We start from the raw sequence: 26,257 nt of genomic DNA on the forward strand, positions 1-26,257 counted from the left end.
TGACATTACTATCCTCACTCAACAGCAAACGTTCCCTTCCCCATGAGTCAGAACGTAGACGCATATATATACATTGGATGTGCTGTCTAAGTGTGCTATTTTTAAGCCGCGGGGAGCAAGGGGGTACTCTGTTGGCCGCACTAGTAGGCTATCTCCGTTCTTCAGGCTTGTCTACAATGTGTGCCTCCGCACGGCGATCTATTAGAGGATTATGATGGTGTTCCCGCCGGCGAGGGTGCCGGGGTCTCAGAGCCAAGGGATATAAAGGTATCAATCAGGGTATCCAAGGCTCGTGCTGTATCTATTTTGCCCACCCCGCATTTGGCTTCTCTCTGCAGCAACCTTCCCCTGCATCTCTCCAAGTTCTCCACCTACCTAAGCCAGGTAGCTAGCTGGGGGCCTCCTAATGATTTCCAGTTTCTCGTGATTTCTCGTTTAGCCAGTATAAATGCTAAGTCCTGAAATTTACTAGTGACCTTATTTTTAGATGTATGAGGGAACCATCCAAGTAGTCAGTGGCCTGGAGAGGCAGGGATCTCCTTCTCAATAACAGTTGCAACCATTACAACGATTTCGTTCCAGAAATTACCAAGTGAACATGTGCATTACATTACTGCAAGTAAAACATATATAAACAAATCTCATTTTATAAGGTAGACACCCTGTTGAGTGCTGCCAGCATTTGGATCAGCAGTACAGAGACTCCTTAGCTGAGTAACTGTCCCCAGTATCTCAGTATACACACATGCTGAAGAATCTCCCTCTGGCCTTTCTGGGACCTAGAAGCAGGGCATTTTCCGGCGATCCTGTTACCTGTGAAGTACAGAGAGGCAGAGGAACAGACCAGGGCAGAGAATGCAGTTGATGGGAACAGGTTTAGATTTAGATGCTAAAACTCTAAGTTTATGCTTTGACTAACTAACTAGGTTTGAAAAGATTTGTATTTTTCATTTATTTCTCTTTATGGGAGATTTTTGCCAATTATTAATTATTGATTAGCCTTGCGAAACACACTCTTGAAATATATTTTCCAGAACTCTTTAAAGACTTCTGACTGACACTTGATGCCTCATTCCCTTCCTTTATGGAATGCTTTGTATGCAACCTACAATATGTTCTGTATTAATTCTATTTTTCTGTTCACCTAATTCTGTAACCTGATTGATATTTGACTAATGAATAAAGGGTCAGAGAACCTTAACTTTTAACTAGAAAACAAAACCTTAAATATTAATTATATTTTGATTTTTCATGTTTATGTAAAGTCTCCTGAAGGTGTGTGATCCTTGACACGGTGTCAAGGATCCAACACCTTTTCAGCAGTAAAATTGAGGTAAATGAGGTTTTGCATTGAGAAATTACCGTGAAATTACCGCTGGATCACTTCTGTGACTTGGAGTGAATTCTATGTCAGGACTGGAGACCATAATGAAAAGTAAACTTTACTGAAAGCAAACTTCAGCCCCAAAGACATCAACAACGGCAGTACTCACTAGGCATCACAGGTCGCTCACATAAACAAAACAACGAATCATGAGTCCATCTCCTATACTTCCAGCACCATAGCCAACACCTAAACCTCTTTCGTTAATGCTCAAGATGTGTGCTTGTGCTCCTCGTTTTAACCTCCATTAAACAGTATTACTAGACCACTGTGCTATGACTTGAGTTGTTAGCATCGGCGCTCTTTCTGTAAAGTGAAATAAAAACACTCTACAGCAGCCCAAAAACCTTGCACGCTTCTGTCACAAACAACCATGTTTTGTAACCGTCAGTGTACACTCTTTTTTTCCACAGTCAGACAGGGAGACTGTTTGGTGTGGCCTGATTCTGCGTTTCTGGGTTATTTTTCTAGCCTGAGAGAGCACGAGCACATCTCACCATAACCGCTTGAGGCCGCACCCGCGCGCACGGCAGCTCCTCTCAGGAAGTCGCAGGCCAATGCGGTCATTTCCGGGCCACGAATGAAGGGGGGGTCGCAGACCCCATGAGCGCATGCGCTGCACTGCTGTTGTGGTCACTGTCAGCTAATATACCCCAGCTTCTGAGACTTACACATACAAGGCCTGGTACAGGGTTGAAGTAATTCCAGTCAAGCAACATGCCGTAGGGAGAGAACGAGACATCCTCGTTATGCTCAGCTGCTCCTTTGCCCAGGGCCCCACCACCCCCACACACTTTTTTCTCCACTTCTCCTTCTTTGCATGTGGTAATATCCATATTCAGGAGCAGTAATAGCACCCTACTTCACAAGGGAAAATAATTGCAATACTATTTTTATTCAGGTCACCAATTCAGGTCACCACTCAAACAACGCAGCAGTTTGAATCTGGCATTATGTAGCTCAGTCTGAAAAAGCACATTTTGACAATACACAGCATTGCCTCCAGAAATGAAGGGAACTTCAGCAACAAAGAATCAGCAGAGGAGCAAATTATAACTTGTTGTCTGCCAGAGCGGGCCTGCCTAAGTCCAGTTCAGGTGTGAGTGAAGCACACAATCACAACAGGCCTGAGCTCACTGGTCTAGCATCTACCTGACCCTCAAAGATGCTAAACTTTAACAAGAGGATGAAGATTAAGAAAAATACCAGCACTAAAGAGGATCCTGGAAAACTTGTTAGTCCACGCGCACCTCACTCGGGTATTTGAAAAATGTTAATCTGCCTTTTTGCCAAATACTTTTAAATTTTCCAGTGACAGAGCTCTCCCAGAGCACAGAGCACTGTACCACCAATCTGAACTTCCATCAGAACATCTATCTCAACACACAGGAACCATGCCACAACTACAGCACCAGCCCGCACCGAATGTAAATGTGATATCAATACACAGAGTTTCCCAACAAAGCAAAACTGTCAGTCAAGCGTACTGCTAATAAATTCTCATAATCAAGAACAAATCAAAGATGATCAATCTGTCCACCAACAAAAAAAGGATTTTGCAAGAAGAAAACCACACCAATCATTCCTTGACAAACACATTATTAGAAATGGGATCTCTGGTTGGCTAAGGCTTGCGTCAAAGCCAGGCAGAAACCACCACTCTAGTCAGAGCAAGGGAGTTACACGCCAAAGATAACCCTAGCTCACCCCCTTGGTAGCTTGGCACAAGCAGTCAAGCTTATCTCGGCGGCAATGTGTAAAGCATTTGCTCAACACAAACACAGCCACAACATACTAGGCACACCACAAAATTAACTCCACACAAGGTTATATCAAAAGTACCCTTTGTATTATCATAAAACACATTAGAATAGTAATCACACAATATACACTGTGCAACCTGGCACTAGGCAATATTTACAGGGGCCCCTGTCAGAACGATCACAAAGTAAACATAGTAACTGTAGGATATAAAATACAATTAGAACACAACCAGTAACTACTGTCAAGTCAAGTCAAAGTTAATTTTATTATGACCATAGTCTTTAAACAATAGCGAAAAGCAATATCAGAAGCTTAAAATATTCCCATAAAACTCATAAAACAATGTAAAATTAATCCAATGTCAGATAAAACTCTTACATGTCTCTTTTACATATATCAATTTCCCTAAAATTTACATCTTACAATAAAAACGTATTCTTCCATTTAAAACTTATTTCTTTCCTTTAGTTCTTGTATACTTTCCTTCATGTTAAAATGCATGCAGTACTACAGATTATTCTTGGCCTCTTAATGCTTTTAACATCGCCTTTATGCATTTCCCCAGGGCAATTGCAATGTCAATAGTTGAGAATTCAAATAGTAAGTTTGTTGCCTGCGCCCTTGTCCTTACATCGTATTTTATAAATACAGGTCGCAACCACATTTTCCGCTGTTCTAAAAATGACAGGCAATCAAGTAGGATATGTACCAGGTCTCCTTTGCAACCTAAGCTGCACCTGCAACACCCTTCATGATCTAGCATTTTTGCTTTCCAGTTTTTATTCATTAGCCATGGGTGGATCCCTATCCGCAGCCTTAGTATCTCCTGCCTGAAGCCACGGTTGGGAAGTATGTCTAGGTAGGGGAACCAGTTTTCATTTGACCAGGCATTCATCATGTGTGTTACTGATTTCTTCTTTGCTAGGTATCCCATATCAATGGTTCTGCTTACTTCCATCCCTTTTAGTTTTAACTCACTCTTAGTACATGATACTTGGAGCGTTTCCTGGGACACCTCCACCTTTAACCTTTTACAGATTTGCATCAGTCTTTCTCTACACGCTTTTGCCCATTTTAGGTCACTCTTTTGTATTTCTCTCCTACACCATTGGGCAACTTTTTGCCCTTCTAGATCTTCAAATCGATTCCAAAGTCTAATTAGTGCCATTTGGATTTGTGTATCCCAAGACTTTGTACCTATTTCAGTTCTTATGGCTTGGACCATAGACGATTGTGGGAGAGCTAGAAGGCTTTTTAGACACTTCCCCTCCACCAAGTCCCAAGCTCCCTTACCGCTCAAATAAAGGATTTCTGCTCCATATAGGACTTGGGGGGGGGGGGGGGGGGAGGGGATCATTGCCTCAAAAGCTCTTAACATGGGTCGATGTGACATTTCTCCGTAGTCCCTGTTGAACATTTTTAGTCCACAGATTGAAGCGTGTGCTTTTGCTTTTTGTGAATCCAAATGGGTGCACCAGTTCAATGTCTTATCAAACCATATACCCAGGTATCGGTATTCATTTACCGTCTCTAGTTTAAGATCCCCTAGGTACCAGTTAAACCTATTTATCTTTTTCCCAAAGCATAGTATTTTTGTTTTGTCTAGGTTAACTGTTAAGAATTTCCTGGCACAGTATACATTGAAGGCGTTAAGCTTTCTTTGGAGGCCTCCCTCGGTCTGGTCCACTATTACCAGGTCATCTGCATAGAGTAAACAGGGCACCTTGTTACCGTCCATTCTCGGACTTGCGCTACCCTCTACCTCTAGATAGGCCGGGAGGTCTGACAGAAAAATCGAGAAAAGCTGTGGGGCCAGAACACAACCCTGTCTTAGACCATTGTCAATGGGTATTTTTTTCGTCAAAGATCCCTCGGTATCCTTAATGACTTGAGCCCAGTTTCCTCTATGCAATTCCTTTATTAAGGTCAAAAGGTCTTTGGGTATATTTACCTTCGTCATAGATTCCCATAAACAGACCCGATCGACTAAGTCGAATGCGGCTCGGAAGTCGACGAAGCAACAGCACAACTTGCCGTTTTGTTCCGTTGACTTCTTTGCCATGGCCCATAGTGCAAATCCATGATCAATCGTGGAGTGCCCTTCTCTGAATCCTCCCTGTTCTATGGGTACAATGTGAAACTCCTTTACCCATGCATTAAGTTGGTTCAATACCATTTTTGAGAAAACTTTCTCTCCTATATCAAGGAGGTTGATCAATCGGTAATTCTGTGGTTCCTCCATATTCCCTTTTTTGTGGATTGGCCTAATTATTGCGCCCTTCCAGTTAGGTGGCATTATGCCTTCAGTACGAATTAAGTGAAACATCTGTGAGAAAAATACAGTAACTACTGGAAAAATACTTTACTTAGCATCCTCTCCTGCAACAGAAATCCTATTATGTAAGCAGCATCAAATTAGGCGCCAAATGCGTTCGGCGCCAACCTCATTAGCATAAACACATTATGCGATAACATCACCAGCAGAAACACATTATGCAATCATCTGATAAGTCTAAACACTTAGACAATAACCTCACAAACATAAATCATAGAATGCAAATTACCTCATAAACAAACCACATTAGAGGCATAAATCACGGTGCATAACTCTCAGGACATGAATCACATTTCCTAGCGCCACATAAATCACCTTAGGGCCTGGCGCCCTACAAACCTAAGAGTCCACCTGGCCAACTGGCCTTCTCAAAGGGGCTCAAATGCCCTATGCCCCAAATGTCAGGGCGGCTGCCAATGCAGCAGAATCCACGTGCGCAATTGGCCTGGGGTAGGGGAGTGTATCTCACTCCTAGCTCATAAAACATACCCCCAAAGAACTGTTGGCCTAAACGTAGCAGCTGAAGCTAATTGCCTTGCAGCTGTGAACATCAACTAGGGCCTGGACACTCCCTGTGCCCTCTGGACAAATACGCAGTACTGTTGCATCTGCCGCGGCGCAGCGGAGGACAAAGCAAATGGGCCCTGGCATGACTGTGCCCACGGCACCCACTGGGGCTCTCTAAATAACTCTGCCCCCATGGTTGCAGCTGCCTGCACTCACGCAGGACAGCTGGGATCGGCCATGAAACCACGGGCACCACTGTACCCTCTCTTGTCCCACTCAGGGACTTCTCATTCACTTATGCTCAATGTTGGAGCGGCCGCTCATGAAATGAGAACTGACACTGTGTCCCGACCTAGTCTCCCCCCCCCCAGCCATTTCCACTCACTGGGCGGTGGGGCAGGCTCTCCTCACCTTACCCGGGCTCTCTCTGGAGGCTTGACTCTCGGCGTCCTCGCTTCACCCGGGCATACATGGGGCTTCCCTCCTCTCACGGGAGCCCTGCTCGGCATCTGCTGACTTCCGCCTCCGTCCGGCTGGCACTTCTCCCTACTTCACCCGGGCCCCCTCCTGGGACCCGGAACTTCAATATGGAGCCTGCGAGGCTCCAGGACCTCACACACGTGGGGCTTCCCTTTCCTCCCGGAAGCCCGACCACGGACAGGCACAGCCTTGCCTGACTTCCAAGTTACCCTGAGCAGCAGCCTGGAGAAGATTTCATTAGCGGCTCAGGCAGCGGCAGTGATTTTCAAAAGCAGAACGCGGGGTGGGCTTCCGGCAAGGCAGACAATGCGGGGTGGGCACCCGCATTAAAAACAAACCTAAAGCGGCCATGTGGGGTAGGCACCCACCATTTAAATATCAAAATAAGCGGGGTGGGCACCCGCCGCTCTAGGCATCACGGGGGAATCCCTCACACCGGGATTCCCTCCATCAGGACGTGCAGCTCAGTGCTGCAGAGCCCTTGTGCTCCTCCTCTCGGGGGACTCCAGGATATCCTGCTACCCTGGCACTAGGAGCCCCCAAATCCCTGGAAAACAAAAAGAACAGTGCTCCCAGGGCGCAAGGGTTCCCAAACAGTCCCTAGAGGCCAAGGGGGCAATGCTGAGCCAAGGGAGGCAAGCCCTCATGGCAATTCCTCCTGGGCCCCAGCAGCAGCACGCCTGCAGGTTCAGCAACAGCACCAGAAGAGAGAACAATTTCTGAAAGTGGCATTTCTCCTATAGTCATTATAGATCTGCGCACACAAATGCGCAGCATTTATTATTAAAATTTCATACATACTACACTTGACCACGCTGCTCCTCCCATATCATCACTGGCACACTGATCATGGAATCCCCAATGTATTCCTATGGGAGGGCAGGCCAATCTCAGCAATGTAACAAACAGAGCGCACACACTTTACACTGGACCACAGTGCTAAAGTGCCCAGAGGCCTAAAACCAACAACACCATGTCACAGAAAAAGGCTAGGAGAATGCAAAAACTTAGGGGTGAACCTGCCAAAAGGGCCAAGTCCAACACACATCCATCTATAAACTATCAGCCAAAGTTGACCTACTCTTAGGAAAAAATTAGTACTTCTCTGTCCCTAGGCACATCCAAAATACCATCTACTCCATCACAAACACTGTTAATTGTCATCTCTCACACCTCAACAGTAACCCCCCCCACAGCAAGACTATGAATAAACCAAAAGATCACACACCCAAAGAACCTCAAATTCACTTATCAAAGAAACACTGAAGATGTAGCAGAAGATTATCAACAAGAAATTGTCAAATAGAAAGAGATGTCAAAAATCTCCCGTGTTAAAAGTCAAAGGAGTACACACAACCTATACAATCTAAGGGCTATTAAAGCAACCAGAACGTTACTGAGTGGTAGCACTCAATACTCCCTCAAGAACAACCTGTTAGCCACTGCTTCCTGTGCACCAGGTCACTCCGGGGCTACTGTTCTCCAATTGCATCAACTGGAGTGTTCCTCAACTGGTGTCCTGGGGACTCAGTACTAGTAGACTAAAAACTGGACAACCATGTACTCCTCCTTCAGGGTAGCGAAACAGAGCAGTCCAAGGCATACTCAAGGAGGTGAGGTGTGGTTAGACATTCAGAATACAGTACACACCGTACTACCAGCTGATAAAATCAATGTCCAGTCAGTGCTTTACTTTTTTTAAAGAAAAGTACTTAATACACACAAGAGAATTATACTACACAAAGCTAGGATAAACACTCTGGATTTACGAGAGGGTCACGGGTGTTGCTATAGTCATCCATCGTAGAATTCCATGTGCTCATATCCATACATGCATCGACATGCAGGGCTGCTACGTGCTTCTACATGATACAATCTGGGGAGAGCCCATAATACTGTGCAGCGTATATGCCCCCCCACCCCTCAGCCATGCATTTTCAGAGTGCCTCACTGACACTTGGGGTTCATTGGCAGATGTATTGTCATTCGTAGGAGGAGACTGGAACGAAGTGATATACCCCAGCTGAGACAGATGTCACCCCACCAAGCCACAAGCCACGCACAGAGAGTCCCAGTTGAGACCCCTGGTACAGACACTGGGCTGGGTCAACTCATGGGGAATTTTTCATGCCACAGACACCAGCTTCACATATTTATCCACGGTACATGGGTCCTTTTCCAGACTGGATTACATTTTCATTACTAGACCTCACACTTCCAGAGTAGCGGCGACAGAGATTCTGCCAAGAGGTTTGTAGGATCATTCCCTAGTCCAACTTCAGTTACATAGTTACAAATCGGCTCCTAGCATTCTGCATTTCACTGACGTATGTCGCCTTGGCATTTACATAACCCCGCCTACAAAACAAATCTCCATACTGCCTTGAGTACTTCTCTTTAAATACAGAATCAGCACCCTCTGCCTCAATCCTGTGGGAGGCCATGAAACCCACCATTCAGGGGTTTGATATTAGTTATTGCACGGCCGCCAGACGTCAGAAGAAATCGACCCTATTACAACTTGAAGCCTGGATCCTCAAATCTGAGTGTGATGCACTGGTGTCGGATGGTAACAGAGCTCGTAGGCAACTGGTTGTGCTACAGAAACAATATCAAAGCCTCCTTCTTGATGAAGCTAAACTGGCTTGGCTTGCCACAAAGTCGAATCGACCAAATGGGTGATAAGTCCGGGAAATTACTGCACAGGCTGTGTCATTATGCCATCAAACCGAAAGATGTACCCGTGATTACTTAGCCCACTGGAGAGATGTTGCCACGACCTTTGCTGAATTCTACCGCTCCCTTTACACTAAATAAGAGGTCATATCAGAATCCCAGATAGAGGATTAGTTTCAGGACATTCCGCCCAGGGTATTGTCTGACACAGCTCACGATTCCCTAGACTAACCTATCACGCCAGAGGGGCTCAAACAGGTGGCAGCAGAGATTGTGTCTGGCAAGGTGCTGGGACCCAACGGGTTTCCCAGTGAGTTCTTCAAGGTGTTTGCATCTATACTGTACAAAAGTGGAGCTGTGCACTACCAAAATGTTTTTTCAATAACCAAAATGGACCAGTTCCTTTATGTACGGCAATCCTTTATTGTAAATGTCCTCAGACAATCAAGCTCCAGCCAACGCGTTTCGTTCAATAAGAATTGAACTTCATCAGGGCATATTATAGCTGAGTAATCTTGAAATCCACAAGCAAATTGTGAAGACAGAGCGTGTTCTGTGTTGGTGATCAGTGGTGAGCTCAACAAAGAAACGGGTCAATAAAAGTACCATGTATTGCTTCCTGTGCTGGCCTCCTTGGTAAGGGCCTGGTTTATATACCTTAAGCGCAGTCTAACATGGGCCTCATGGAACACAGATATAGGACCAATAGATGATGACTGGTCCGAGGCACTCCAATCACCATGTGGAGCCGCAATCCCCACCCGACTACGTTACATACAATTCGAATTCCCACATAGGGTGTACTACACTCGACACAGATTATGGCAGGCTGGATTGATCGCCTCTTCCCAGTATCTTTACTGTCATTCTGAAGACGGCACCTTCCTACATACTGTCTGGACATGTCCCACTCTCTATCGATTTTGGCGGGGGTTCTACAAAGCCCATCGGCATTATTAAAATGGGATATTTCTCGATCTCCCAAAATCACGCTTCTGCATTGCACAGCGCAGATGAAATTGGGGGCAATCATTATACAAGACATTTATTATTTTTAGGCCTGATGCTTGCAAAACGGGATATTGCAAAACACTGGAAGACTGATACCCCCCCTAATGTAACGACGTGGAAGGGTAGCATTGATTAGCCATGGAGTTAGAACGAGAAGTATTTATTGCTCATAGATGTCATCACAAGCACACTAAAATATGGAAACAGTGGGCCACATATAGGAACATACCCATGGAGATGCACACTACAGCAGATCATCTATTAATGGATTTACATTTATCTCAGACCTATGTATGTACCATGTCTATATTAAGATGAAAAAATGGTTTATATACATGTATATAGATATATACATTTTTCTTTATATATAGATATATATATCTATATTTATATATATATTTTAGGGTCCTCACCCACATGTACCACCCGTGGCATGCTTCATCCTTGTGACGGAATTTTTCTCCCAAGATGCTCCAGAATACGTGAGCTGACGAGCGAGATTTGGCATCTCCTAGTGCATATTTCTAATGCAGCAGTCACAGGCGTGTGTGCGCGGTCAGAGGGCTGCAGTTTGAGTAGATTTGCTGCAGCTCAAATAGATTTTCTACTCAAACGGCAGTAAAATCAACTAGAATGGCTAAGTGCTCTTGCGCAATGCATGGTGCAGTTCGCATTAAATTTCAGCGCTGCTCCTGCTACCCACGCTAAATTGCAATGCGAGCTGCATTTTTTCAACCCGTTGGTGGAATTCCGTGGAATCTCGCAGAGTTTTTCTGTAACTCCCCAGAATTCTTCAGAGGGAAGTCAGCGAGTTCTCCCCACCCCTAATCAGCAGACTGAAAGAAAAAATTAATATCAGCAACCCTATCCTCAATAAGCCTTCTTTCTAGCTACAATACCACCTTGAATGTATTAAATTAGTGCAATATCTCACATCCTTCCACTATATGTGAAGGGGTCCTCAACTCTCTGACCAACACTCTTCAACATCTGCATGGAAGGGTATACCACTATTGTACAACAATCCGATATAACATACCATTTCTATGCAGGAGAAACTTTACCTTTACTCATCTTCGTCCTAACGATATTGAATGTTTTGCAGAAATCTAATCATGCATGACTCCTCAACATCTCAAAATCCAGCCCATCTTAAATAAATCCTGTCTGATCTCTCCACACATCACCTCTATTCCTGAACAATCTCGACTCAATTCAGTCTTGGTACTGAAATGCAATCCTCCTTAGCAGAATGCTCCAACTCACCTTACTTCTACTTGCCAAAGACTTAAACAATTTTACATAATTGTAATCACAAAAGGGCAACTTCATCAACTAAAGCTGTGTGGTATTAGATCCTTCGTCCATGCTGGTGCTCTTAAACAGGGCGTTCAATTACTGCTACTAACTAGACTTTGCTTATGTTACTCTTCTAGTTGGAATTCCAGAGGATCCACCTTGCTCTTCTTAAAAAAATATGTACATGCAGCTGCAAGGCAGGTAGCATGGACAAGAAAATGTTGCATAAACCTCAAGTTCTGGCCATTTCAAATATAGCTCCCCATCAAAGCACTAAACCTCAATCAATTGGCATGCACAAACTATAAATCCTTGCACTTCGAAATACGAAGCTCAGAAACAGACTACATGAGGAAGGCAGCACCAGCCATGGAGCTCCACAATGCTCTTACTTTCAGAGGAAGTGGTCATATGTTTCAATTCGCTCTCCCCTCAAACCTCATGACAGCCTCCTGCTACCTCTCCTTCAAAATAAAGCGGACAACCCTACTATTTCAAAGACACTTGTCCGATGATCACACCAATTCTGTGACCTAACCAAGTATTGATGGGAACCAAACTGATTCTACGTTCTAATTAAGTAAGGATGAGGATTGCTCTCCCGAGGAACCTTTGGAGTTGCAATATACTGGTATTTACCCCAGCTTCTTTGTTCTGTGAAGCCCATGTGGGATAAATTCAATCATGTTGAAAGTATGTATGTAAAGCGGACTGTCACCCCCTTCATTCTTGTTTGTATGCGCTACACAACCATGCTGCATAAATAAATATATAAGTTTCTGAATACATTCAGAACCAGGAAGGCTGCAAAGTTTAGGGAGACGCAGAATGGGTGCACACTTGCGTTCTGGCCTCTCTGAGAATCCTTATGCAAAAAAAAAAAAAATAACAGTTTACGGATCAAAAAGTTGACAATGCAAAAAAAAAAAACAACTCCCAAAATCTCCAAATTATAGGGATCTAAAAGAAGCTTGTTAAATGAAAGGCACAACAAATGCATGCTTTTCAACTTTTACAGGTACACCCTTCAGATTTATTATTAACTTAAACTGTCCTATTTCTCTTTGGCATTGTATCAGAATACTGTGTTCGAATTATTGTCTACAAAAATATTGGGGACAAAATATCGCCTCCCAATATATCACAAAGGTGTAAATGAGGGTAAATCTGGGTTTAATGCATTTAACACCACATATTGCAAAATCGTGGACGCTGCTTGTTCCGTAAGGCGCCTAACCGCAGCGGAATCCCATATACTCGATAAAGCATCAAGCCAGATGAAATAATCCAGAATCAACTGTTATGGGGTCAAGAACGGGCATGGCACTCAATTAGTTTATTGCAGATATCGTCAATAATGTATTCAATTAACCACAATCACAAATTCAGTGATTATGGTTAACTAAATAAATTAAGATATCTGCCAACACACTCGTGCAGTGTGAGTTTCTGACCCCATAACATAGACTTCTGGATTCATTCCATATATGTACCTTGGCAATGTGCGTATCTTCAAGGCACATGTATGTGGAGTCAGGAATGGTAAATATATACTTGCATAGTTATTTTGGTTCTCAGGATTTAGGCAACAATATTTTTGAAGGATAATATTTCTTCCCTAGTTATTCTGACATATAACCATCTTTCTCGGGCTTGGGACTATAAAAACTCAAATCCACTAAAGTACTTCTACCCCAATTTCCACCCAATCCCTCTTTCTAGGCATTTTTCATTACATTGTTACCATGGTCCCATGTCTGGGGTCCGCAGTCATAAAACATTTTTTGACAAGAAGATGTCCAATGCTCCTAACAGCCCAGGCCCCTCCTCAGTCTGAGATTGCTTATCTTGTGCTCAAGGATTGGCCATACCATGGTTAAAATAGATTAAAGATTACTTTTTAGCACTGGGTTCTGCTCAATTGTTTCAGCACCCCAAGGCCATACTGAAAAAAGATACAAATTGGGTTCTGGAGTGTTTCTTTAGGCATAAACAAGTTAACAGGAAGTTGAAGGAAGTGTTCAAACCTTCAGTCCGAGACCACTGCATTATCCAAATTGTGCCCACTATTGCTGCATATTTATTATGTAAAAGCAATAAATACAGACCATAAATTGAATCTATATTGACTGTCCAGCCGGACAGGTTTTAATAACAACTATAATTATGTGTATCTATGATGGTAAACAATTTACAAGTGGGACACAGCCTGTGTCCAGCTACCGCATATGTGGAAACATATGACATACATATAAAAGAGAGGCAAGGAAGGGGGCAGTCTGCAGGAAATTCAAAGTAAAACACACAATTGGTTTTGTGGTACACTCAAGGTGATTTTCCATAAAAACATTTAAATCATCAAGCGTACATTGTCGACGACGTTTCGATCCCTTTTAAATGTGGGATCATCATCAGGACATATTGGTTCATGCCTAACAATTATTTATACATGCCCAGTGAAGAAAAGCACATAAAATACATAAACAATATAAAACAAGATATACAAGAAAAACGGGGGGGGGTTAAGGGAAAAAAGAGAAAAGGAAAGATTACACATATACATTGAAAACATTATTGCTATATTACTTTAGAAAGCTTAATATCTGACTCAGTGCCCATGTGAACGAAAAGAGACTAACTTGGAATACCAGGTAATCCACAGAGTGAGATAAAAACCTATCATGTCCGATGATCTAAGTGAATTCACCATGCAGTGAAATGACCGGGTGAGTGCTGACTGTGCAAACCGACGGAAAAGACCAATGTGACCAAAGGGGGGGAAAAATTTTCCAATCCAAAAATGAAAATTCACTCAACAAGAGGTTACCCTAAAAAACTTATTCGACGATCCCTTAAAAGAGCCTGGTATTGTCCAAGGGAAACGCTACTTGAACCAAAACAGAAAGAGGATCAAAAGTGTATTGTATGTATCACTACCTTTTCACCCATTTCTAATGCCCTGAAAAAAAGCGTCATCAAGCATTGGCATACCCTTAATGTAGGCAAACTCAATCTTGAACGCCCTCTTTTTGCCTTCAAAAAGTCAAAAAACATCAAAGAACATCTAGTAAGGGCAGCCTTACCGTCAGGAAATGCTAAGCACACACTTGACGATTTGTGGGGGCTCCCACGACGAATTGGGCACGTGAAATGTGGATCATGCATTGCTTGTGACAGCACTATCGAAGGAAAGGATTTCTTGTTTAAACAGATTGTTTTTCATAGACAACATTTGACAAATTGTAACAGTTCCAATGTTATTTATGCCATCATCTTTTGTCCATGTGAATTGATATATATAGGGCAAACAACGCAAAAGGTTCGACTTCGAATTGGACAACACAAGAGTCGTATCCGGTGCAAGACTCCTAATGCACCGCTTGTGGATCATTTTGTGGAGAAAAATCACAATGAATTGGAGCTTAAATGGACAATCATTGATGCTATCAAAAGCCCGCTGAGAGGTGGTGACTTGGGAACTTTGCTCAATAAAGAAGAACTAAAATGGATCCTCAGAACTAAAAGTATCCACACTGGCTTGAATCGGATGGAGGACTGGACCTCTTTGTTATAAGGACACTGTCTGATTTCCTCTTGATTCAGCTTGCCACTCCTACCTCTTCAGTATATGGATCTTTTTAACAAACTGGATCCTTTTACTTAGGATGTTTGCTCTTTAAACTGTGTAACAGTATAACTGTTTTTATCTTTCAGGTCAAAATACTGTGTAAAAATATAACAGTTGCTATCTGTTTTCATATGCTAATCACATGATGCGTCGGGATTTAGCAATTGGCTCTTGTAGTCCTTTATTAGCTCCTTTCCTTGCAAGCAAACTATTTAGTGTGTCTGATGCCATAATTTAGTAGCCTTTATCAAAAACTTACAGTTTAAATGCTTGAATCCACTGCTCGATCGCATTGTTATCCCTTTATTTGAGCTATTTCACTATGCAAGTATGGCCGCCTGTTTTTTACTTATCTCCACACTGGTCACTCACGGGTTCTCCCCTGCTATCAGTAGTCGGTTGTGGTATTTAGTAGTTTACCGCTTAATGAATAGTTAAAAATGCACAAACTTGGCTTTATTTCTTAAACTTATGGGATTGCAGTATCTATTACGATATTTCGATACGCTTATACTCTTCATGCAAAGTTGGTCGCTCAGTTTATTTATGTTACTTGCACACAATTGTAGCCCTCTCCAAGATGGCTGCCCGCATAATCACTGTGTCGCGTAATTATTACGGTGAGCGAGTCTCTTCACATGACCAGAATCACCTGACCTCGCCTACAGTCCTTTTATTACGCTACTAGCGTTTTCAACGGTTCGAGCATTCACTCGATGTCTACTGCAGACTCCCATTGAGGAGCTCCTTTGCTGTTTCATAGGTAAGCGTTGTGCCGCTAACATTGATTCTCACTCTTTTTTCTTTTTTATTTATTTTTGGTTCCTTATTATAATGCCTACTCTGTTATTTATACTCCGCAGGAACCCTCGGTTATTCTAACCGGTTCCGGTTTAGAATGCGGTTAATAATCTGGCTAGTTTACTATTTTCGATTGGTTGCTGAGGAATCTGCAATATTGAGCCTCACTGTGATGTACTTCTTTATCTTTAGGACTGCCCCTGACGTGTTCCTTTTTCCCTCCTCGGAACACTTCAGTGGTATGGCTTTACACTTTTTTTGACTACCTTATTCAACATGCTAGTTTTTAACAAAGGGGCCTTAATTCGTTTCTTTGCTCATTAGGTCACTGCATGCATAGGTCGTTGTACCATGCAAATATTTGACGACCTTATCCTCGTGTTACACATCGAGGTAAGCCAATTCCTCTGCTCACTTATTTTGTTTTTTATTGTTTGTATTGGACACGAGGACTAAATTCGCCTCAGTCGTTTACTTAATCTGCTCGAACTGACCCCATTTTTGATATAACGCCTTATCTAATCTAGTTATGATCCCTTTCACAAGCAAGTTATTATTGACTATCATTCGTGCGGATATATCTATAGGTACCCGATGAAAGCTTCAGGGTCACCTTATCTTTTAATTTCATTTTGTGAATTTTCATTTTTGGATTGGGTAATTCCCCCCCCCCCTTTGGTCACATTGGTCTTTTCCGTCGGTTTGCACAGTCAGCACTCACCCGGTCATTTCACTGCGTGGTGAATTCACTTAGATCATCGGACATGATAGGTTTTTATCTCACTCTGCCTTGATGTTCATTGGATTACCTGGTATTCCAAGTTAGTCTCTTTTCTTTCACATGGGCACTGAGTCAGATATTAAGCTTTCTAAAGTAATATAGCAATAATGTTTTCAATGTATATGTGTAATCTTTCCTTTTCTCTTTTTTCCCTTAACCCCACCCGTTTTTCTTGTATATCTTGTTTTATATTGTTTATGTATTTTATGTGCTTTTCTTCACTGGGCATGTATAAATAATTGTTAGGCATGAATCAATATGTCCTGATGATGATCCCACATTTAAAAGGGATCGAAACTGTTATATTCTATAACCTGTAAATTGTACATTGTCACTTTAAGTGGAAGGTCTTTCCCAGCTGTCCTCCTCAGCTGACTCTATGCTTGTGATGTCATCTGCTTCATGAACAGTGTGGAATGTTTTGATTCAACACTGGGGAAACTGTACACTCTGGAGATGCTGGCAGATGATAAGCTGTGTAGATTTTGTCTAATAAACTTCTTCAACACAGTCACCTGACTCTTGGATTACTACATAATTTTGGCGACGCGGCTCTACACAGCTGAACCCACGTGTCTATCTTCAACCCTTCAAGGATTTTTTACATCCTTTTCAAACCATCTGCTTTCAAAGGAATTTCATTCAACTCAACTCTTCAAAGAACATCAAACCCAAGGTGGGTTTGGGAGCGATTCTTACTCAACGCTCTGGTGAAAAAGAATTCACTGTTGCTTTTGCTTCCAGAGTGCTTAGGAGTGCTGAAATTCAATACTCGGTCATAGAGAAAGAGTTACTAGCGTGTGTATGGGCTATTGACAAGTATCGACCTTATGTATGGGGCAGGCATTTCAATTTGATTACTGATCACAAGCCATTAGTGTCTATTTTGTCTGCTGGTCCCAGCAAATGTTGTACACCCAGAATCACGAGAATGGTTACCAAATTACTTCAATATCAGTTTGATGTCACGCACATCTCAGGTGGCAAAAACACACGTGCAGATTTTTTGTCACGTTTTCCTCAGAGTGATGGTGTGAATGAAGGTACGGGTTTTATTGAATTGAATGATGAAGATGAGGAAGATTGTTTTGTGGCTTCAATAGATGTTCCTGTCCTAGCTGTGGGGTCTGAGGAAGATTGGAGAGAGTCTTTGTCTAAGGACAAGGTGTTACAAGATGTTTTCGATTTTGTCAAGAATGGCTGGCCCAAGGAGAAGTCTTTGCCTTCTGTGTTGCAACCTTATTGGAAGATTGAGTCTGAAATTTCAATTGAGGATGGTCTATTAGTCAGATGTGACAAACTTATACCACCTCATAATCTCAGACTTGTCATCATGAAGGAAGCTCATGAGGGACACTTAGGTATCTCCTTAACTATACGTCGAGTGCGACAAGATTTTTGGTGGCCAAGCATGGACAATGAGATTCGCACTTTTGTTGAAAACTGTCCAGTGTGTTCAGTGTCAGAAAAGTCACTTAAAGTTGTCGTTCCTCCTTTGTCCCCTATTGAATGTCCCACCAGTCCCTGGACTAAAGTAGGTATTGACATCATGGGTCCTTATGAAGTTTTACCTCGAGGGATGAGGTTCATTATTGTTTTAATGGATTACACATCGAAGTGGCCTGAGGTAAAAGTTGTTAAGGAGGTCAGTACTACTACTGTAGTTGAGTTTCTCAAGGAAGTTTTTTTGAGAGAAGGGTTTCCTGAATTTATAGTTTCAGACAATGGGACTCAGTTTGTCAGTTTTGAGTTCAAATCCTTTCTTAAATCTTGTGGAATCAAGCACCTTAAAAGTTCACTTTATTACCCACAAACGAATGGTCTAGTTGAGAGGATGAATCGTGTTGTGGGTGAGTGCGTCAAGTGGGCAGTGGAGGGGAGGCGAGATGTTGTTGCATCCCTTGAAAGTATGCTTTGGTCTTACAGGACGACACCGCACTCTTCCACGAAAGTTTCTCCTTTTGAGGTATTAAGGGGGAGAAAAGCCAATACCAGTTTTAGACCCAGTTGGATGTCTAAATGGTCTTGTCCCTTAGTTGATATTGAGTCTGTTTTAGAAACAGTCAAATCTAATTCCATCTTGACACAAAATAAGGAGAAAATTTGGTTTGATCGAAAGAAAAACGCCAAGATGGTCACATTATGTGTGGGGGATTTGGTGAGGGTAAAGAATTCTACTCACACAAAGAAAGGAAGGAGTAAGTACAGTGAACCTATCAAAATAGTGAGAATTGGTGGGAATGCTGTTCAAGTTGAAGGGGGGTACTGGTGGAACATCTCAAAAATTGTAAAGGTTAAAACTAATCTTGGTGTCTCTAAAAAATGTGATATGCATGTCAACAATATGGATTCTTCTCGTAGGAAAAGTTTTAGATCTATTACTTTGCCTCATAGATTTCGCGATTAGCGTTATTTCCAATGTTACATTATTTTCTTTTTTTTTGACTCTTGTCATATTGTTATCTTCTTGTGTTTTCTTTAGGATGCTTTAAATGAATTTATCACTTGTTATTGATTAATACTTAATGCCTGTTTATATTTTCTTTTGCTTTATTTGGTTTATTTCGCTGGAAGAAAAGGAGGTATGTTATATTCTATAACCTGTAAATTGTACATTGTCACTTTAAGTGGAAGGTCTTTCCCAGCTGTCCTCCTCAGCTGACTCTATGCTTGTGATGTCATCTGCTTCATGAACAGTGTGGAATGTTTTGATTCAACACTGGGGAAACTGTACACTCTGGAGATGCTGGCAGATGATAAGCTGTGTAGATTTTGTCTAATAAACTTCTTCAACACAGTCACCTGACTCTTGGATTACTACAGAAACGTCGTCGACAATGTACGCTTGATGATTTAAATGTTTTTATGGAAAATCCCCTTGAGTGTACCACAAAACCAATTGTCTGTTTTACCTTGAATTTCCTGCAGACTGCCCCCTTCTTTGCCTCTCTTTTATATGTATGTCATATGTTTCCACATATGCGGTAGCTGGACACAGGCTGTGTCCCACTTGTAAATTGTTTACCATTCTAGATACATATAATTATATTTGTTATTAAAACCTGTCCGGCTGGACAGTCAATACAGATTCAATCTATGGTCTGTATTTATTGCTTTTGCCTGTCCCTCCTAATGGTTGGGACCATTGTTTTTTGAAACCGTACATATTCCCAAGGTCCCAGACCGATTGCTACTTTGGGTTCCCTTGTTTTTCATAACAGCCTATTTATTATGTGACTGATGTTTAAGAGAGGACACTGTTGGCAAGGTTCAGGTTAGGTTCCTTTTGCTGGATAATATGTTTTCCCTTAAGTCAGTATTCTTCTGCCTCAATGTGCACCTGTCCAAGTGATGAGCAATCTAGTCAAACTATTTTACACTTTGTGTTTTTTTGTCAATTTTATCTGCTGTTTACAAGAAAATTCTTATTACCCCGTTACGCAGGCATACATTCTCCAAGTGTAAAGCAGCTTTATTGTACCTGTTGCATCTCAATGATCACTGTGTATGCCATGCAGTTGCTAGTTTTCAGAAGAGTATATTAGCTAAAAGAAGGAGTATGTTGTTTTAACAAAACTATTTTCATATCTTTTTTCTTTTTTAAGTGCGGTGGGCCATATACTGTAAATTGGAACTTGTGTTCCGCGCAGCCTTTGCCTTATCTATTTGCATTGTTTTAGTAGATTTGCTGCTTTTGGATTCAAGTATTAGGCACTATACTTTGGAAATTGCAAATTAATATGCTACCTCTATTTTATTGTGGGGGTTTTTAATACATGTTTTTTATCATTGTATGTATGTGTGTGTGTATTTTTTATGATCTGCTTTTGAGAGATTGAATCAAGATCAATTGAATTGACAAGCTGATGTCCAATGCTCCTAACAGCTCAGGCCTCTCCTCAGTCTGATTAAAATGCAGCCATAATACTGGCTGAAACAGCATATGATGTTAAGTCAAAATAAACTTTATTCGGCTGATTAAAGCCATAAAAGTACGCAGCACAAATATTCTATAAAACAGAATAAAAACCTATACGGAGATCATATTCCAATAATCTAAAAAAAGCCTTAAGAATTTTAAGCAAAGAAATCGGTCTTCCACCTTTTTAACAATTATCTGCAAGCACATAGAAAATATTGAACAACCAGTTTCTTCATGGCACAGAAGGACAGTGGATCTAAGACTTAAGTTAACACGACTGTCAACAAAGACACAAGCAGCTGCATGCAGGGTTGAGAAACATATCAGCTCCCCATCCAATTCAATCTCTCCCCGTGACACAGTAGCGTACCTCTTAGACAGACCATGCTGAGGACACTGGCTTGCTTGATGGCACTCTCACCGCAGCGAAGGATCTGGGAGCGGAGCACAGGGGCTAGCGTGAACACCTCCAGAATGTCAGAGCGAAGTCTTTGCAGTTGATCAATTATCCAGTGGACCGGCCAGAGTAGATAATGGGCCATAGATGTAAAGGTGGATCCAAACATTACGAAACGTTCTTTCATGAAAGTATTCTGGATTCCTGCAAAGGAGAAAAAGTATACATGTAAGATAATGGAAAAAGGATGGATCACTTATTTGAAAAGGGGTCTACTAAAGGGTTTTCATGGGCCTAGAGACAGAATACTAGATTTTTTGCATTTTCTGTTTTTTTATTTAACTTCTATTATTCTATTTTCATGATATGCCCTCTGTGATACATGAATGACAAGATGCTAGAAGCAGCGACAGCATGGGAAGCGCTAGTTCAGGCTTTACGGGACCACGAGACGCAAGATATCAATGTGGAACAGCTCATTGATTGAGGTAGGACCCTAGACCATGACAGGGCATCAAGTGTGAGAACTCACGTATTTTCCTGCGCACACCTATACAGGAGACAGGACACATCTGCAGGTGTCGGTGACGGGTTTAGGGAAGAGGGGAGGAGGGTAAGATTTAGATAAAAGCATGTTGAAGAAAAGTATTCGAAACTTTGTTTAAGTGGGATGCTGATTGTCAGAACTATTGTATTCAGCGATATGTCACTATGGGATGAGAGTAATGTGTGTTTTGTAACAATCAAGTATGTTTTGTGTATAAAATTAATAAACTATGTTTTGGAAAAAAATGATATGCCCTCTGTGATATGAATCGTGCTAGGGTTCCAAAAGTAGTTTTTGAAGTTGGTTCAGCAAGATCTTCATTTTCAGTTCTGTGGTCATCAGTCCAGTACCTTACAACGCCATGTTGAGAGGTAGTTTGTAGATCCTTTAATTTCTCTTTGAGATGAACACATATTTATTTGGGCTCCTCATTATTTTCAGCTACTCATCAGACAAAAGTCAAGTCCAGATTAAGCACCAGGTCGACAATGTGCCCAGAAGAGCCTATCTAGCGCTCATTAGGCGTGCCTAGGAGCTGCGGGCCATTTAAACTTGTTCAATGTTTCAGAGCCTGGAATTACCAGAGCTGCAAACTCCAGACCTGGCAATTCTGGGCCTGAGGACACTGGACCAGGGCCTGTGTGTGCTGCTGCAGGCAGCTGCTGCAGCCGATACCCGCGGTGCCAAAAGTGGATGAGAATGTGGGCTTGTTATTTGCCTGGAATGGTGGGGGAGGAGGGACATGGAATTAAACCATGTGTTCCAGAGTCCAAAGTTTATTCCCCATTCTGTAAAAAATAAGTTGTAATCTCCGAATGTGTTGGGGATATCACATGGAACTGGAGATTAAATACTCCTTGCCACCACCCATCATGGCATCTATAAGCGGGTAATATCCAAAGGGAAAATCTCAGAAGATGGGATCGACAGAACAGTGTCAAGTACGGATAAGGACAGAGAGTGGCAGCCATTTAAACAATAGTAGGATAAATGATCTGCCGGAGCTGGAAAGTGATAAGATGTGAATCCTTATTTCTCAGTTATATTAAAAAAAAAAAGCAACCAGCAATTCCATCAAACTGGGGTCATTATGGCTTCCTGTCATCATTGGCAACCAGCCAGCAGGCATATTTCAACAGAACAGCTCTGCATGCCTTTGCCCATGAAGTAACTTGTTTTTTTTTCTTAAAAACTTCTGTGTATTCATTTTATCAACAATGAGGGATCAACACATATCAGTAGGCAAATCATTACACCATCTACATTGCATCCATTTCAACAACCATTCAAATAAGTGGCAGTGTGCCATACAAAGCATTGCACACAGTCGCGACAATTACACTACAACTCACCCCATACACGATACAAGTACCTTCATATTCCCTGCCAACCCACCAAGTTCATGGTGGTCTACTATTTGGAGGATGATACAGCCTGGTTAACATTTCCACCCACTCTGCCAGAGCTTCTACGAGTTTATCGCGTTACATGCTGCTCAACCCCAGTGCCCAAACCAGCAAACGTTTCATCCAATCAGTCGATCTCTGGGGTTTGGGTTAACTTGTTTAACAGAGAGTACACTATGTCCACTGCCCACAGGAGCCCATGGTCCAGCAGCAGTAGCCACTTCTCGAGTGTAGGAATACTACTCTGAACACCACTGATGGGTATTACAGTATTAGTTACCATCTGCTAGTTCTTGAATCTGGCCACTCTTGCAGAAGAGTTTACTGCACTTTGCCTCACCTCAGTACAATCTTAAATGACTAAACAACAGAAGGCCCACTGTTTATCTGGGGAGTAGCTTTTTCTAGATCACCTACAGTCCTGCCAGAACCAAGTTGTAGATGGCACATGTAGCAGCTGGTCGCTCCCATATGCCACAACTGAGTATCAAACAGGCGTTTGGCACTCTCACCCTACCAGGGCACACTAACCTAGCGAGGTGAAGCCACCGGAGTTTTGGTGAAATAAGTTATAACAAGTTTTTTTTTGTTGAAGTAACTAAAAACAACAGTGAGCAAATGTTTATTTTTTCTAGCAGAAAGAAATGTTTTACAAAACAAATGGCAAGTGTGGTAAACAGTTACAGATAAGGCTAAAGTTGCTGAACCCATTCTATGCGGATGACGGCCCCCGTCCGTCATGCATCATGGTGGGCGTGTGCTGATCCCGCCCACTCTTAAAAACGGCCGAACAGGCGCAGAATTGCGGCCGCGCCCAAGGGGTTAAGTAGCAGAGGTCAGAGTTTAGAGGCTGTACCATTAAGTGAGCCCTGGAAGTGCTGGTCTCAGACAGGTTTGGGCTGACTGGTGACTTGAATTAAGAGCTTCAGCCGCGCTGTTTTACCACATTATACAGTGGTAAATCGGCGTAGCTTTCTGCAGCAAAAAATAGTATGATTTATAGGAATATCTATTGTACAGAACATAACACATTAAATATACAAAGCAATTAAAACATAACCAGGCACAACACAGAAAACAGTCAAAACGGAACATTATGCAACACCAACCACCATCATACATTGCGTTAAGGCAGCACACATGCATAACTGCACAAAAAAACCAGCACATCAGTTCCACAAAAAAAGCAACACAAGAAATATGCACAAAGATTCTTGTTACATGGCACCAATTTCAAGAGACCTGCTTTCGTCATAGGGTGTATCAGACATGTTCGGGGGCTCAGAGGGAGTCACAGGCCCCTGTGTGCAGAGTGTGTCAGCTGAGATTGTTGGTGTCCTGGGGTCCGCCCTACTATGGCTCTGCAAACGTTCTGCACTTGACTCTCAGGGTAGCAAGGGTGAGCAGTCATAGGCTTCAGAGGGACGCAGAGCTCGGAACTGAACCCTCAACCAACAGGCACTATAAACTTGTGTCCAGAGCAGTGCTTGTTTTTACGGTGATAGACAGTAACTTAGTCACACAGCATTACTCTGTATTACAATGCCACAAAGTGCATCTAGAGTAATTAAATACAGGTCTAAATCCTGTTCGACCTCCCTGTAACAGAGTCTGAGGTGATCCCTGGTGGTAATTGGGGACATGCACTGGCAAGGCACAGATGTGTCACTCAAACACTTCTATACTTGAGTCAACATTGAGGTTAGCTTTTCATTCAGTGCAATAACAGCATCGAAAATGAATTTGTGCACACTTCTCAGACTCTTGTTCATATGTTCTTCTGCCCAGCAGTTATCTACTTTGGGCAACTGGAAGGAAGAGGTGTGGCGCCGCGGCCAGGGCGACTGACTCCAGAATCTGGGGATCACGGTTCGATCCCCGATCCCCGGTGCCGGCAGCAGATTAGCCCAGCACCATGTGACTCTGGGCAATAGCTTGCTTAATCTTCCCAATGGCCCCCAGCGCTTAGAGACCCTTACGGGGGATTGTTCGCGCTTTACAAAAAAAGTGGATTACAAAACAAAGTGGAACTGGAGTCCTGGCACATGTGGGACAGATACGTACAGCAGGCCCACTCAGGCAGCGACTTTTAAGTTGTCGCAGCTGTGCCTGTGGGGTTGCTTGGAACACGCAGACTTCTGCGGTCTTGGCGCAGCGACTTCCTCTCTTACCTCACACCAGGGTTCTCCAAAGTCGGTCCTGGAGGGCCGGATCCTTGCCAGATTTTTAGCACATCCCCATTTAGATAAATGTAGTTATCTTAACCTCTTCCATGCGTCGGACGGCCCCCGGCTGTCCGACGTCACAGTGGCCGTTTGCGTCGGACGGGCGGGGGCCATCCAAACTGTGAACGCGTAATTTTTTTCCGCACCGCGGCGGACAAAGCGGTTAAAAATCTGGCATGAATTCGGTCCTCCAGGACCGACTTTGAAGAACCCTGGCTTACAGTCTTCGGCAGTTCCTTTGGAGACCGTGCACTCGGAGGGGTGCTAGTTTGTCGGGTGCTGTCACTGGGCCATTCTACTCAGACTTCAGATGGTTTCAGTAGTTGTGATCTCCAGGCCAATCAGGGTGCACACCTCAGTAGTGCAGGAGCACTTGGATTCCAATGAAGGCGGCACTAGGTTTTCCTCAGCAGCAGACTGTCTATTTCGCTCAGTGGCTGCATTTAGTAGAAGTTTTAATGCGGTTCATGATGAGAATCTTATGGGTGAATGGGGAAACCCTCCACATATGGGCAGGGCAACTGGAATTATGTGATTGTGCGGCTGCAACGATATTCGCAAAAATATAGATTTGCTGCTTTTGCTAATCCATGCATCATCTGCTGCATAATCTGCGGATTTTAACAAAACAAATGTGTGTGTAGCTCATCAAGTTACTAAAAAGGAAGGCCCAATCCAAAACTGGACCCGTCACGTTTATGTTGCTTATTGATATATTTGGGTATTAAACTGGTAATAATTAGGTGCAACCAATGCCGAGAGAGTGTTACTAATTTTAGAAATGACAAAATAATGAAATAATACCTTTACAAAATGTACCGCATTATTCAGCATAATTAGCTTCTTCTTGCTGCATAATTCACTCAACCCCGCCACATAATTTGGTCCTCTACTGCCACATAATTTCAGTGGCCCTGCATATGGGTCCCTTCTGAAATACTCCCAGGCAATTACTTGTTCTCTGGCTTTTTCATGCCAGAACATGCTGAGCTTCTCACCACAGACTGTTTCTCCTCCTGGAGGGCCTGGCACCCTCCTTCCGTCTCTCAGCAGTTATGCGGCTTCTAGGCAGGCCCTTCTTAGCTCCTCCAGCA

The 26,257-nt window shown here is 42.7% G+C and overlaps 1 protein-coding gene across 6 annotated transcripts in view; it reads right to left on the reverse strand.

Moving 5' to 3' along the window:
• Positions 1-26,257, reverse strand: part of ST3GAL4 (ST3 beta-galactoside alpha-2,3-sialyltransferase 4) — a 520,175-nt gene that overhangs the window by 229,926 nt on the left and 263,992 nt on the right. For all 6 annotated transcript variants that reach the window (XR_013594038.1, XM_078640129.1, XM_078640132.1 and 3 more), the window contains one exon: positions 20,959-21,189. Coding sequence is in view for 5 of the 6 variants with exons in the window: in XM_078640129.1 (XP_078496255.1) it covers positions 20,959-21,189 (231 nt within the window). In the remaining variant the exon portion in view is untranslated. The remainder of the gene's footprint in view (positions 1-20,958; positions 21,190-26,257) is intronic.

Source organism: Lissotriton helveticus, chromosome 4_2 (assembly GCF_964261635.1).
Source record: "Lissotriton helveticus chromosome 4_2, aLisHel1.1, whole genome shotgun sequence".
NCBI classification, from domain to species: domain Eukaryota; kingdom Metazoa; phylum Chordata; class Amphibia; order Caudata; family Salamandridae; genus Lissotriton; species Lissotriton helveticus.